The 15,197-nt window shown below is 41.2% G+C and overlaps 1 protein-coding gene across 1 annotated transcript in view; it reads right to left on the bottom strand.

The window, feature by feature from the left end:
- ddb1 (damage-specific DNA binding protein 1) overlaps positions 1 to 15,197 on the bottom strand; it is a 66,311-nt gene that overhangs the window by 13,264 nt on the left and 37,850 nt on the right. The window contains exons 15-21 of the mRNA XM_047362891.1: positions 10,785 to 10,892; positions 8,382 to 8,589; positions 8,074 to 8,169; positions 7,738 to 7,849; positions 4,909 to 5,032; positions 3,223 to 3,387; positions 2,624 to 2,718 (exon numbers count right to left, since the gene is read on the bottom strand). Coding sequence (XP_047218847.1) covers positions 2,624 to 2,718; positions 3,223 to 3,387; positions 4,909 to 5,032; positions 7,738 to 7,849; positions 8,074 to 8,169; positions 8,382 to 8,589; positions 10,785 to 10,892 — 908 coding nt within the window. The remainder of the gene's footprint in view (positions 1 to 2,623; positions 2,719 to 3,222; positions 3,388 to 4,908; positions 5,033 to 7,737; positions 7,850 to 8,073; positions 8,170 to 8,381; positions 8,590 to 10,784; positions 10,893 to 15,197) is intronic.

Below are 15,197 nucleotides of genomic sequence, written 5' to 3'. Positions count from 1 at the left end.
CAGTATGAGGGATTGCTGCAAAGTCAACACCAGTGACTGTCCACTGTCTCTACATACTCATCCAGGAGGAGTGAATGCTGCAAGTCACTGACTGGATGCAATCTGCTGGGTTTCCTTAGATAGAAACACTTTTAAACCAACTTGAATAATAAATTAAATCTGACTGCAGTGTTTGATAGGATTAATCAGAATGTATGAACCTGACTTGACATCTGTATGATTATACTGAATTCACTAAAAAAAGGGCCTTAAGACATGTGTTGTGAATTGGGGCTATATAAATAAAACTGAATTGAATTAAATAAAATATTTAAAAAGACTTGACGAGTCAGCTGAAGCAAAAGGTGACATCATCATGACTGTGCCCATCTTATATATTTAATTAAGTCAAGTCAAGTTTATTTATATAGCGTTTTCAGCAACAAGGCACTCAAGGTGCTGTACATGAGGAAAAACATTACAATGATACAGAAAATCTAACAACAGAGGTAATTAAAAAGAGAACAGAATGATGGATAAGAAAATGAAAGGAAAGTTGGACTGAAAACTTAACTAATAATGTTTAGATGGCCCAGTCAAAGGCCACTCTAAACAAATACGTTTTTAATCTTGATTTAAAGCAACTTAGGGTTTCGGCACTTTTACAGTTTTCTTGGAGTTTATTCCAGATTAGTGGAGGATAAGAGCTAAAAGCTGCTTCTCCATGTTTGGTTCTGGTTCTGCAGAGTAGATCTGAGCCAGAAGACCTGAGAGGTCTGGGTGGTTGATCCACTGACAACAAGTCTGTAATGTATTTTGGTGCTAAGCCATTCAGTAATTTATAGACTAACAAAAGTATTTTAAAGTCTATTCTCTGAGCTACAGGGAGCCAGTGTTGGGACTTTAGAACCGGGCCGATGTGCTCCACTTTCTTAGTTCTAGTGAATGTAAAAAGCACCAATTTATGACCCTAAAAAATTATTGGGGAGTTTTGAATGACAAATATTTCATTTATCCTCCACTGGTGTAAAAATTATACTTACTGTAATGGTAAACTCGAAAAATGTTGTAATTGATTTTGTTTGCAATTTTCCAAAACTAAATGATGCATTTCGGGTGTTAAAAGTGTCTCGTAAGGCAAACTATTGTATTTGTTTTGGTTTTCATACTTGGAGAATAGGATGAAAAACTCATCTGATAAAAATAGAAATCAAACAAGCAGCAATAAAAGCAATAATAAATTCTGCATTTTTACCAGCATTCTTTGACTATCTTGAGATCCCCCAAACCAAGATGTGAACATTTTCTTCTCCCACCTCATTTAAACCTTTTTGTGTTTTCAAATTCTGCTTGTTTCTTTTGTTATGCCTTTTATTTATTACTGGGAATGCTGCACCAATATTGTTTCCTCTGAAATGTAACAAAATGAAGGCACGTGAGGATGAGTACGTGCTTGTGCATAAATGTCAAAGTGGTCACACCAAAGACTAGCAGCTAAAGTTTTAAACAGCATTCATTCTAACATGATCAGACTGCCGTGATTCAACAAGCAACAAGGATTACGTTCAGTTTAACGGATTTATGAAATGCAAAACTGTGGAGACCATGATCAATGGTTTATTTATATGAATTTGAACAATAAGAATTTATTAAAGCACGGCTAATTCAGAGTAAAACTGTTTCTTTCAGCAGAGGTAGAGATAGAAACTAAAGCAGTTGGAAGTGAGCTCCAGAAATCTGAAAATTATATTCTTGATATCTCAAGATAAAGCTTCCTCTCAAGTTATTAATCCCTTTAATCTACCTGCATCTGATTGTGGATGAGTGGGTGGATATTATAGGGCAACAGTTGTTTCATAATGTTTATCAGGTGATTTCACACCAAAAACACATGGGATGGAAAACATTTTGTCGATGCAAAATAAAACTGTTCAAAATCTGAACTTTAACAGGTCCAACATGCAGATGTTTTGCCACGCCGGGACAAGGCAGGAGGACGTTTAACGACCCCATTTCAAACAGAACCAGATGGTACATTCTGGGACTCTTTGTGACTCTAAAGATTTTGTGACAGTCAGAGCTAAAAATCAATCAAACAACTGAGTAGATTTAGGTGCAACTTAAAGGGCACATATCATTTTTACAGCATTTCATTTTCAATTGTGTTCAGGCTCAAAGCTCATGCTAGGTCTTTTCATTTCTATGACGGAGAAAGCGAGAAATGTGAAAGAGCAAAGCAATCACAAGGCAGCTGAAAACGAGAGTCGAAAGTTGCTGAAGAGTAATATAAGTGACCACAGATGACATTTTGCCATCAAAAAAAAGTCTTCTTTGATTAAGAAAAAATACTTTTTCCTAAATATAACCACGGCTCAAAGGACATTGTGGATCCAGATGACAAGTCTTCATCCATACATGGGACTAATTTCCTGATTTTTAGAGGTGCTTCTAGACCTTAGTTTTCCACTTCATTAAACAACAGACCGGTTGATGATGATTTAGTCACATTTCATACTTACAATAATATAAAATTTGAAATTTCCCTTTAAAATGATTTTATATAATTTTATTTTAGATTTTCCAACAGTGCTATAAAAATAAAGCGAATAAAAGCTTTTACTAAGAGTTCTGCAACACCACTTACTGTGCTATTTATGCTGGCCAGTAGTTTTCCATTGAACTCCACCATAGAATAAACAGCCCCTTTCACCTCTTTCTCAGCCACGGTTTGCAGCTTCCCTGCAGGAAAGATCAGTCAGTCAGTGTTCAGTGAGCATTCAGGGTGCGACACATGCATTGCTGAGTTTAATTAGCGCCTACAAGGTCCTGGTGAGAACAACTGGCAAGGAGATGTGAGAAAATTTTGAAATTGAGACAGTGAATACAAGGCAAGGGTAAAATGAAGCGCTGGAGTAGGATAAATGAAATACAAGCAACACATTTTGTCAGGAACAGTGTGTGAAAGAATAAAAAACAGTGCTGGTGAGAAGAGGGATGTTGGAGAGGAAGTGATAAGAGAATGATTGAGTGAGAAGGGAAGCGAGAGCATAGCAGGACACAGTGTCTGTGCCTAAAATACAATAGAGTGCAGGGAGGAGAAAATGAAATGGGGTGAAGGATGAAGAAAACAAAGCAGAATGATCTGGGTGAGAGGACAAACATGAAAAGATGAAAAGAATCAATGAGCGCAGTCGAGCCTGTTTGCTGATAACGTGGTAAGCGAAGAACAGCGTTGCTACTGACCATCAGTGTAATGGAAGACAATGATTCGCCCCTGCTTGGGCTCGGCCTCCTCTGGGTAGACCATGGCCGTGCCGACGATGAAGTAAACAGACGGGTCTTTTCCCAGACGACAGGACACAATGCTGAGGGCATACTCGCTGGGGAGGAACTGATGGGCATGAAGAACTGGCAGGAAACACAGAGCAGAGTGTGAGAGCAGCACAGAATCTCTTTATGAAGCTTTTTAGAAGCAGTAACACTGGGGAATGAATTACCCATGAAAATTATAGTGATATAGATACTTCATGGAAATGTGTCCTCGGCCATATTGAAGGACCACCTGCTCATCTGATTCCACAAAGCAAACATGAAACAGGTAAAACCTGAGTGGTCCATGGTTGCAGGCTGCTGCACAGGTGTCGTTTGCATACAAAACCGCTCAACTACCGTTAATATAGGTCGCCACAATTAAATGTTGGATAGCATCTATTTTTCTATCTAAAACAACCCACACGTAGACACATCTTTATTCATCTTATTATTTTCTATAGGATGAAAATGAACACGGTTGTGTGTCATGCATTGTTTGTACCCTTTGATTTTTTTTTTGTGTTCACAGTAAATTTAAATCAGAAATTTAAATGCAATTTACGTAACAGGTCAACAGAAAGTAGAGGTTATATGATGCATGTTTATGATACAAGTCTATGAAGTGTGGAATGCGTTGATATTCAGCCTAAGTGAGTAGAACCATCTCTAAGGGGTATGACTCAACACAACAGTTCAAACTATGTGGAAAGAAATCTTGGTAAAAAGGAAGGAATTCTACGTTTAGTCACTGACCATGAGCTGTCAATGTTCATGTACCATCAAAATGGCAAAAAAACAAATCTTCTGCACAACACATTTTCTCTTCTTCAGTGTGTCTGGTCAGGTTGTCCCTCTTTAGGTGGTCAGTGTGTCTCCAAAGAGCCAAGAGGAAAATTAAGTATCAATAATAAAACTATCCCAGAAGGAATGTGGCTCATATTTGCCGTCAGTGAGGATTTGTTGTCGTTGCATTGATTTTCTTATTATGCAAAGACAAATTCATCTTCGTTTATCAAGATCTTCTCCGAGATATTATTTATCAATCTCGCCTTCCCTTCTCTGCACCTGAGAGGCTTTGTAATGGGTTTATAGCTGTTTTCTCATTAAGCTAGGCAGTTTATGTGCTGAGTTAACTGACAAATAAGGTAGCACACCAATCAGAACCTAACCACTCTCCACCAGAAAGTGTCTCACATCAACCGTACCTGTCTGCTTTGGATACATTGTGCTGAAACAGTCACTTATTTACATATTGCCAACAGGTAACATAGGCTAATTTATGTGGGTATAGTAGCAACCAGGCTTTTAAAAGAAAGTCTTGGTGTAGAAAAATATCTGCAATGCAAAACAGAATGGAAGAAGAAGCAGTCACATCCACTTGGCTTTCCTATAAAATGTGCACCATCATTAATTTGGAGACTGCATTTACATAATAACACATAAGTGTTATAACTTGAAAATTAAGATGTAACAGATTGAATAAGCATGTGTCACGCCGAATGTATGCAGTTGATTAAAATCAGACAATCCTAATGAGATCAACTGTTCCTCAGAAGCTTTAAATGAATGCAGCAGCTCTTTTGAGTTCAAATGGAAATGTAGCCCCCACTGTCTCACCTTCGAAGGTGTGTTGATCCACAACGAGCAGACTGTGAACCTCCACCTCCTCACCAAAGGAGGTCTCATGTGGAGAGGTGCTGCTAGGGAAGAGCTTGCTGGAGCTCACACTGCTGGAGAGCGCCTGTAAATGTATGAGACAGGACGCAGAGAGAAGTGAGGACAAAGACAAATGTGGTGTGTGACCAAAAAAAAAAAACAACAACTACACAATACACAACGTGTCTGCGTGGGAAGCACCAACAGCACAGTCGACACCATCTGCAGCACCAGATGTTCGGCATTCGAAATCAGGTAAACATCATTCTGGTCATCATATGTGAGAGGCTCTACGGCGGTAAACGCAAACACATGAAAGTACACACCTATCCCTTTTGGAGAGTGTACAGAGGTGAGCAGAACAGGTAACACAAGCAGTCAATGTAAACATGGCTGAGAGGACTTTCTAATGAACTCGCCAGCAGACCTGAGTGCTTCTAAATGCTGCCGACTAATTTCTTTAAAAACATTTAGATTTCCAATTTGCTTAATTAGGGAGAAACACTTTTCTAGGTTGCTTCAACTGTATCCATCGCTCTTCATTCACACTGAAGCAGTTTTTTTAGGTGCTACTGGCACAAAAATAACATATGGAGGATTTGGACAGACTAGCTGATTATTTTAATAGCTGCCTAAGTATATGTGGCATGTCATTTAGATGCAAGAGTTATTTACTAAACCATATGCACCTATTTTTCAATGTAATTACAAAAACAAATCAAGTCTGTTCCATGGAAAAATAAGAAATCATGCCTGATGGATGGTAATACACCACAGAAGTAAAATATGATAATTAAATGAGAGCATTTGCAGGATGAATCAAGAAAAACACGTTGCATACACAAAAGCAGCACATTTATTTTCATGAATCATTCTCAGACTAAACTGTGAACTTCATCTAGTTTAAAGGGACCAGGTGGAGGGCTCAACTATTCAATAAACACAGTTTGACTGACTCTTCCTGATGAGGTTACATGTCATTTTTATGGGTTCTTTGGCTGTTACTGAGGATGCTGCATGATAATTATGAACATGACCTTCATTATGGGGTGTCTACCAAATAATATTACAATATATAATTCAGAACAAAAAAGGTTTCAGACTCTGTCATCTCAAGATTAAAATTCAACGTGGTCTCTTTAGGTACGGCTACCGTCGCCGTTACCTTTGAGTCCTCTGCTTTATTCTCCACCATGGAAAGTATACTTTGCTCAGTGCTGCTGTGTTTGCCCCTGGCTCCATCTGAGCGAACCACTGACAAAACGTTCCGTGGTTCGTTTTGTCAGGAAGACCTGGTCGAGAAGCAATAGAAAGTACTCTTGAACCAGTGCTGTTGTGTTTAGCTGGTTGAAAAAGGTTTTGTTCCCATTACCTTCTTGTTATTTCATTTCCTTAAAAGTACTCCTGGTTGTCATGTTTTCCAGTGTGTCCTTCCTGTTAAACCCCATGTGGAAATGGTAGATTGCATAATGAACCTGGTCGCATTTCCATTTAAAGAACTGGTTTCTCTTTACTGTCGCCACATGCTTGTTTTGAAGGAAAGTCAATGAGTCGTTGCAATCAGGGTGGGCTTCCTTTTTACTATTTAAATGTTTATGAACAAGGTAATTTGACTGGACTGTATTAAAATCAGATTTAAATTAACTGTATGGAATTGGATTCAAATCTGACGACACTATTGGACTGGATGAGAATGAAGAGCATTTATCTGATTTCAATCGAATGGATTCTGTTTTCTGTTTGCATTATTTGCCGTTATTTCAGCTTTTAACTTTGTTCTCTCTTTTCTCTTCCTAGAAGCTACACCTGGCCTGGCTCTGTGTCTGCCTGTGACACCTTTCTGGAGAGGGGCATCGTCCGAGCTTCTGCTGACAACAACTTAATGCTCACCCTCTACAGATGATCCACATAGCCCTGTCTTTTAGTGTTTAACCCTTTCTCTCTCCTAGACATGGAAATTGACTGAGCTTCTACTGTGACTAACTCTATGTGCTCTCTTTCAGACTCTAACCTTGAAAACTGGCTCAGAGTTTATCTGTTCTTTCTTTCTAGATGAAACAACTAAAGGAGCTACATCCATTAACATTTACTTTTCCTTCCCATAGAAAGTACTCCTGGATCAGTGCTTCTGTGTTTTCTTTGTGTCTCTGCTCTGTTCTCTCAAACCCCCAGTAGGTCGTGCCAGATGGCCGCTCACACTGAGCCTGGTTCTGGTTCTGCTGGAGGTTTCTTCCTGTTAAAAGGGAGTTTTTCCTCTCCACTGTCGCTACATGCATGCTCAGTATGAGGGATTGCTGCAAAGTCAACGCCAGTGACTGTCCACTGTCTCTACATGCTCATCCAGGAGGAGTGAATGCTGCAAGTCACTGACTGGATGCAATCTGCTGGGTTTCCTTAGATAGAAAAACGTTTTATCCAATTTGAATAAATAACTAACTCCGCCTGCACTGTTCAATGGTTAGGATCAATTGGAATGTATGAACCTGACTGTTGTGAAGAACCTTGAGACAACATGTGTTGTGAATTGGCGGCTATATAAATAAAACTGAATTGAATTGTTTAATTGGGTATAAACTGAAAAGGTTCATACCCAATTAAGACGACATTTGTTTTGAAATAAGTTAATGTAGATAAACTGAAATCGAGACGGAATTAAGACTTTATCAGCAAGTCTAGACAAATAGTCTCTAACAGACCTGCAAAGTGTATCCCAGTTCTCAGTTTAGCGTATAAAAGTATGTTTTTTAGTCAGCCGGGTTGTTTATATAAGACAGTGCTAAGATGCAGTACCTGTGTGCTTGCACTGGGCCGTACGGCAGACGTGGAGCCGCTCACATCCTGAATCTCCACCCGGCTGGACAGAACCCCGAAACACTGCGAGACCTCCTGGTAACAGATGCGCCTAATGGTGATATGGAAAGTGGAAATAAAACAACAAAATTACATACATAGATGGTAAAAGCTAAAAGAGAATAAATAATGAGTTGAGCCATTTTTGTCATTTACAAGGTTGGAAACAAATTAAGATACTGCAAATAAGAAGAACATAGAACAAATCTGAGATAAAAGCTGTGAAACATATATTATGAGTTCTTTTCTAACACATTGTGTGAATAGAGGACTGACCTTGGAGACTCATAGAGGGGAACCGTGCGAATATGGAGCTTCTGAATTTCATCAATGGTGCCGATGGTCAGTGTGCTGTTGTTGGCCAGAGCCAAGCTAAAAGAAATAAACACATTTTATTACAGGGAAAAACAAGGAAATGCACTATGCATGTCCTATCAAATCAAACAGATGGACTGCATAGGTTACTGCAGAAAACAAGTGCAGAGAGCTGTGTAAGGTTAAAAACAAGCGCTCAAACAGAACGCTCTGAAACAAATAGGAAGGGAGGAAAAATGCTGTCGTAACAAAAAAGTTTCATTGCTGACCTGTCTGGGTAGCCCTCAGAGTTGAGTGGGCACATGTAATTGACTTCCTTAAGATTGACGTTGGAAAACACCAGCTTGTGGTTGGATGAGTAGATAACAGTGGGCCGGTCGGAGCAGGCAAAGACGTTGGAGGTGGAGAGCGATCTGAAGGTCCGCAGCACAGTGGGCTGTGTGCCAAGAGTGACCTTCTTACGTTCACTGAGGGCGCCTGGGGAAAGGAAATGAGGTTAAGGCATATATTTAACTCCAGGTTGAAAGGTGGATGTACCAGTTGTTGTTAAGGTCGGAGAAACAATTTGCAGCGATGTTTGTCCTTGTATGCTCAGCGAGCCCTTGAGCTTTGTTTAGAAGCACCAGCCTTTCCTTTTTTTTAATCTCGTTTTTAATTTTGCAGTAAGAGCATCTATGGCATACTCAGCATGGAGCCTAGCTCTTTTTTTGATGTTCTGGTCTTCTCTCCCCTCTAACCAACATACACCCCATTTCTGTGATCTGAGCAAATCAAAGCTAATGAGCACATTTATATGCATACTCATACTGCAGTTGTAAGTCCTGCCTTGGTTTTATTCAACTCAAGTTTTTACAGGGTAGTGATCTGATTATTCTCATATCCCTGTGTACTTTCCTGAAGCATTATCCCAGTCCTGGCTTGGGTTTGCGCAGAAGTTTCTTGTACTGTCTGCAAACAAGCGGATTGTTTACTTGGCTGAAAGAAAATTCATCTGCAGCTCTGATATATGATGGATTGTTGACAACATAGTCAAAATTGCAGCAGCTTTATTCAGTCATGTGGCAGAATGGTATTGTAGACCGATGATCTGACAATACAATGTCATCTTGTGCACTGAGGAAATTATGTTATAATCTGTAATGACAATAAGATGCATCTCTAATGGACTAAATTTTAATCCTTGACTGCACTTTGAAATCTCATCACTTGTTAATGTCCTGATGGGTAAATAACGTTTGATGTAAGCTATGTACCATTTAATGTGCAAACAATGAAACAAGAATGCAGAATTAGTCTGGATTGCCCAGAGAAGTTCATAACAGTTCTTATAATTAAAAAAGCAGCCAATCGGATGGATTCAAACAACTCGAAGTAAATTTACAGTCGGTGAAATCTGTTGTAAAATAGCTTTTCGTCTACGTTTTTTCCAATTATATGCAATCAAGTGGGTATTTTGACAAGATGATAGTGACATCATAAAAAAAGTCTGGCTTCATGCAGGGTACATGGTGTCTTCCTGCAGAATATATTTTTCCTCGACGTAAGTTAAAGTTACCTAAAGAAAAGTAAGAAACAAAAAGAAGAACAAAAAAGCTGGGTGGACCAATGGAAAAAGTTTATACCTGTGTCTAAAATGAAGGAAAACAGAAGCCTGATTTTAACTGCAACTGTACCTTAACTAGCCATCAGGTTACAGTATTCTCTCAGTGAGATGGGCTTTGAAACTAACATATGTTAAAACTAGTAACTTTCATTAATAATTTAAGAAACATTTTTTCTTAAACCAGCATGTTGAGAAAGTCTTGTCCTATGGCAGCTAAGCAACAAATATGACACAGTTTGCGATTGTCTGCAGGATGGACTTGAGGATTAAACCCCTACCTTTCATGTTTCAGATGGTAAACCCCAAGCACAAAGATGGACTAGCACTGGCCTTCAATGCTATGAATTATTCATAATGTTACTCATCTGTTCCTGGATGTGTAAAATAGAAAAGGTTTTTCCAAAATGTTTGCAGCAAAATTTACAAAGGCCACGCAGAGAATGGAAATCAGACAAAAAGGAAAGCGTTATTGCATCTTGGACGCGTCTCATATTTCTCTCTATAAAAAGGGGCACTTCACATACAGCTTATAACATTACAAATGTAAAGAGTAAGCGCAGGTTTTCCATGTTCACTGTATGTTTTCCTGCCGCTCTGCATTTATGAATTATTTACAGTTATCACTGCCGTTAACTTCATGCTCATACACCGCGTTTTCTTTATATAGAAAGCCTGCCTGGCTCAAAGGTTCAGAATTAAACTCGGTCTCTTTTCTGGATAGAGCCTGGGTTAAAGCTGCCACGGACTTTGTGTAATATTTATTTTTCTTTCCCACTGAAAGTACTCTTGGCTCAGAGTTTTATTAGATTCTTTATAACTGGATATGAATTTCACCTGTTTGTCTTGTGCATTTAGATGACATTGGTCAAGAACTGGACTTGAAACAGATACAAAAATGGATTGATTTCTACAGCCCTAAAGTTGTTTTTATGGTAATAGTTGTACAGGTGGGTCATGCGGTTCTGGTTGAAAAAATATACGTAAAAAACAGAACAAAATAAAAGTCTAAAATCAGTCTAAGACAACTGCTTAGCTCAGATCTAATGGTTAGTGGTGAGAGGGAACCTACCAGTCTGTAGGTCGAGACCCAAGTAGAAGAGGGCTCCATCTCCCAGGGCACACAGCAGGTAGTAGCTGCCTTCAAAGGTGGTCATTAGGATGGAGCGTGGGATGATCTCTGAGGACATAAAACAACAGCTAATTTGGTTTTCTTTTGCAATAATTAGTTACATCATCAACAGTGCTAAATGACTGCAAATCAGTCTTTGTGAGAAGAATCTGTAAGGGTTTTCTTACTGATTACATGTTGCAGGATAAACACTATTCTTGTAAGAATTTTTCATATTTTCTTTGACTGGGAGCCTTTTTACATCTGTGCAACTTTCTCTAGAAATTAGCAGTTTTTTTTTTTTTTTTTACTTCAAAATAAAAGGGATTTGATCCTTCTAAGGAAATTTAAGTGTGAGCAAGTTTGCAACATTCCCCAAAGAAAACAAAAAACACCATCATTGGTAATAAAACCAGCAAATAGTAAAGGTCTTAAAACTATTTGGGAAAAACTTTTCATCTTTCAATAAAATAAAAAAGCCAACCTTGCAAGCATAGCATAAACCTTTTATTTAAAGTTTTCCTGTCCAGGTTCTGTAGATAATTTAAAAAGATTAAGCATTCAACAAATGTCATTCGCATGCAGATGGGAAAACTGCATCAGAGTGTGGGAATGAGTGGGGAGGAAGCATTGGAACAGAATGGTAGAGTCCAAACAGAGTCCTTTTGAGCAGGTTATAAAATCCAATTTTATGGAGTTCCTACTGTTTGTCATCTCTATTCAATCAAATTATACAGACAGATTCTACGTCAAGGATTCAAGGAAGTACAAGTCACGTAAATTCATTAAAATTGATTCTAGTTATCAAACAATCCAGTCATATTCGGTTATTTATTCAAATTGGTTAAAAAGTTCTTTTATCTAAGGAAACTCAGCACATTGCATGGAGTCAGTGACTTGCAGCATTCATTCCTCCTGGATGAGCATGTAGCAACAGTGGGCAGTTGCTTACATTCACTTTGCAGCAATCCCTCATACTGAGCATGCATGTAGCAACAGTGGAGCGGAAAAACTCCCTTTTAAACAGGAAGAAACCTCCAGCAGAACCAGGCTGAGTGTGACCAGCCATCTACCACGACCAACTAGGGGTTTGAAAGAACACAGCAGAGACACAAAAAAAAAAAAAAACCACAGAAGCAGTGATCCAGGAGTACTTTCTATGTGAAAGGAAAGTAAAACGTTAAAGGCAGTAGTAGCTCCTTTACTGGCTTCATCTAGGAGAGAAAGACAGCCAAGCAGATGAACTCTGAGCCAGTTGAAGTCTAGAGTATAAAAGAGAGCACATACAGTTAGTCACAGTGGAAGCTCAGCCAGTAGCTATGCTAAGAAACAGGGTTAAACACTGAAAGACAGGGCCAAGTGCACCATCTGTAGAAAGAAAACATGAAGTTGTTGGCATCGGTAGCTCAGTCGGTCCCCCCCTATGGGACGACGTCACAGCTAAACACAGAGCCGGGCTAGGTGTAGCTTCTAGGAAGAGAGAAAACATAGAGAGAACAAAAGGTTTAAAAGGTTGAAACAACAGTAAATAACACAGAATTTGAGAGTAGAAGGAGAATAAGTGAGGGGAAGTGGTCATTATGTCCTCCAGCAGCCTAAGCCAATAGCAGCATAACTACAGAGATAGCTCAGGATAACCTAAGCCACTCTAACTATAAGCTTTATCAAAAAGGAAAGTTTTAAGCCTAGCCTTAAAAGTAGACAGGGTGTCTGCCTCACGGACTAAAACTGGGAGCTGGTTCCACAGGAGAGGAGCCTGATAACTAAAGGATCTGCCTCCCATTCTATTTCTAGAGACTCTAGGAACCACCAGTAAACCTGCAGTCTGAGAACGAAGTGCTCTGTTAGGAACATATGGAACAATCAGATCTCTGATGTATGATGGAGCTAGATCATTAAGGGCTTTATATGTGAGGAGGAGAATTTTAAATTCTATTCTGGATTTAACAGGGAGCCAATGAAGGGAAGCTAAATTGGGAGAAATATGATCTCTCTTTTTAATTTTCATCAGAACTCTTGCTGCGAGATTTTGGATCAGCTGAAGGCTTTTAACTGCATTTTTTGTGGACATCCTGATAGTAAAGAATTACAATAGTCCAGCCTTGAAGTAACAAATGCATGGACTAGTTTTTCAGCGTCACTCCTGGACAGGATATTTCTAATTTTGGCAATGTTCCGGAGATGAAAGAAGGAAATCCTAGAAACCTGTTTAATATGGGATTTAAATGACATGTCCTGGTCAACAATAACACCAAGGTTTTTTACTTTATTATTATTTGAGCTATTGGAAGCATATATATAGTAAAGAGAATTGGCCCAAGTACTGAACCCTGTGGTACTCCACAGTTAACCCTGGAGTTCCCTTTCAGTCGATTCACTCAGTACAACACATGAGTACGGGATATCACGCCCTGCGTGTCCTGGCTGAAGCCATCTCTAATCACGCCTCCTAGGCAAATGATGTGATGACGACAGGTGACAGGCCCCGCCTGCACTATATACCTGTCCGTCATCATCGTCATTACTCAGTTCTTACGCTCTTCACCTCGCTAAGAACACCTCTTTGAGTCAGGCTAGCTAGCTGCTGCTGGTTAGCTCTGTGTCTCTTTTCAAAGGGCTACTTGGAATTAGTTCAATTGCTTTTGTTGGAGTTAGTCACTGCTGCCTGCTGGTAAGCGTGTCTGCCCGCGAAGCGCTGATTTCAAGCAGTTCGGTCTGGCTTTGTGGTTCGGGATGAGCACAAAGCCAACACAAGCGAAGCAGAAGTCTTCTATTCGTCCCTGTCCTCAGGGGTGCGGCTTCTCGCTTCATGAGAAGGACCAGCATGAGGCTTGTCCCGTCTGTCTCGGGATCGTTCACGCTCGCAGAGCGTTGGCGGAGCCCGAAGCATGTCCGTTCTGTCGCCAGCTTCGTCGCTCGACCCTGGAGAGGCGGGTTAAATTCCTCGAAAAGGTGCTGGGAGAGGCTGCTGTCTCACGGCGAGACCCACTGCTCTCCAAGGCGGGAAACCCAGTTTCGTCCGATTCTGATGAGGACGGCTTTTCGATCGAAGTCCCCGCTTCCAGCTGGGCGGACCATATGGAGTATATTGATGGGTTAGCCGATAATGCAGGTGCTCGGTCTCAGCTTCAGCTAGAACCCCTTCAGGGAGAAGAGGACGTACTGGACATCGGTTTGGATGTTCATGGTCTGTCCGATGATGAGGATGAGTCTCTGCCGAGTCAGGCTGCCGCTGCTGCGCCAGCAGACCCGGGCGACACGTCTTTCTTCTTTCTTTGCCGCCGTGCAGCTGATACACTGGACGTGGAATGGCCATCCCCACCTCCTGCGGAGAAGCCATCGCGATTCGCGGGGTTTTATCTCCCCTCGGAGCCGGCCGCAGTCAAGTATCATCTACCCATGTTCCCAGACTTTATCTCTGAGTTGACGTCTTCATGGAACAAACCATTGTCCACCCGCGTCACGGTACTGGGTTATGGACAGTATCTGGACCTGGAAGGCGTCGCAAAAGCCGGACTGGTGAATCTTCCGCCTATGGAACCGTCTTTGGCAGCATATCTGGCCCCATCCCAAAATCACGGTGTGGGTGGTCCAACATCGCTTCCGTCTAAGCACTGTACGTTCTCCGCTGCTCAATTGGAGAAAATCTACAAGGCTCCATTACCATGCTGCAAACATACCAAGCTATGCGCTTGGCGGAGCTTGGAGCCGCAACACCGCCGGAGAGTCCTGTGATGCCACTCTTGAATGAGGTGAGAATCACCGCTGACTACATCCTCCGTGTATAGCTGTGCAGCGCTATCACTGGGCAGAGGGTTGGCATCAACGGTGGTTGCCCAAAGGCACCTGTGGCTGACGCTCTCTGACATCCCGGATAGGGATAGAGCCGTCTACCTGGATGAACCGGTGGTAGCCGACGGGCTGTTTGGACAATCTCTCGACGCCATACAGGCAAAATTCGAGCAGAGGAAAAAGCAGACCGAAGCACTGCGCAGTATCATCCCCAGGCGAGATGTGAGACCCAAATCCAGCTCGGGCACTCGCAAACCAGCTGTACCGCCACCCCCAGCGAAGAGGATGACGCGACCCGTGTGCTTGAACCCTCAGACGGCACAGCCACAAAACCACGGCCAAGCTCCCCGAAAGACGGCCTGGAGCAGGGGTCCTCCTCCGAGGCTCCAGAGGGACTCGACGTCCCGAAAGAAGAAACCACAGTCCTCCTAGCTGTGGGACTGGGGACTCAGGAGTTTCGGGAGCAGGGAGACATGTTTGCCAGTTGTCGGCGGGTGCCGTCCAAAAGAGGTTTTGCTGGTGTTGTTCGGGATCCCAGTCCCAAGAGGCGCTGCGTTTCCCCCACACAGTCTCCCAAGCAAA

Source organism: Girardinichthys multiradiatus, chromosome 4, assembly GCF_021462225.1.
Source record: "Girardinichthys multiradiatus isolate DD_20200921_A chromosome 4, DD_fGirMul_XY1, whole genome shotgun sequence".
NCBI classification, from domain to species: domain Eukaryota; kingdom Metazoa; phylum Chordata; class Actinopteri; order Cyprinodontiformes; family Goodeidae; genus Girardinichthys; species Girardinichthys multiradiatus.
This window is presented reverse-complemented; position numbering and strand designations above follow the sequence as displayed.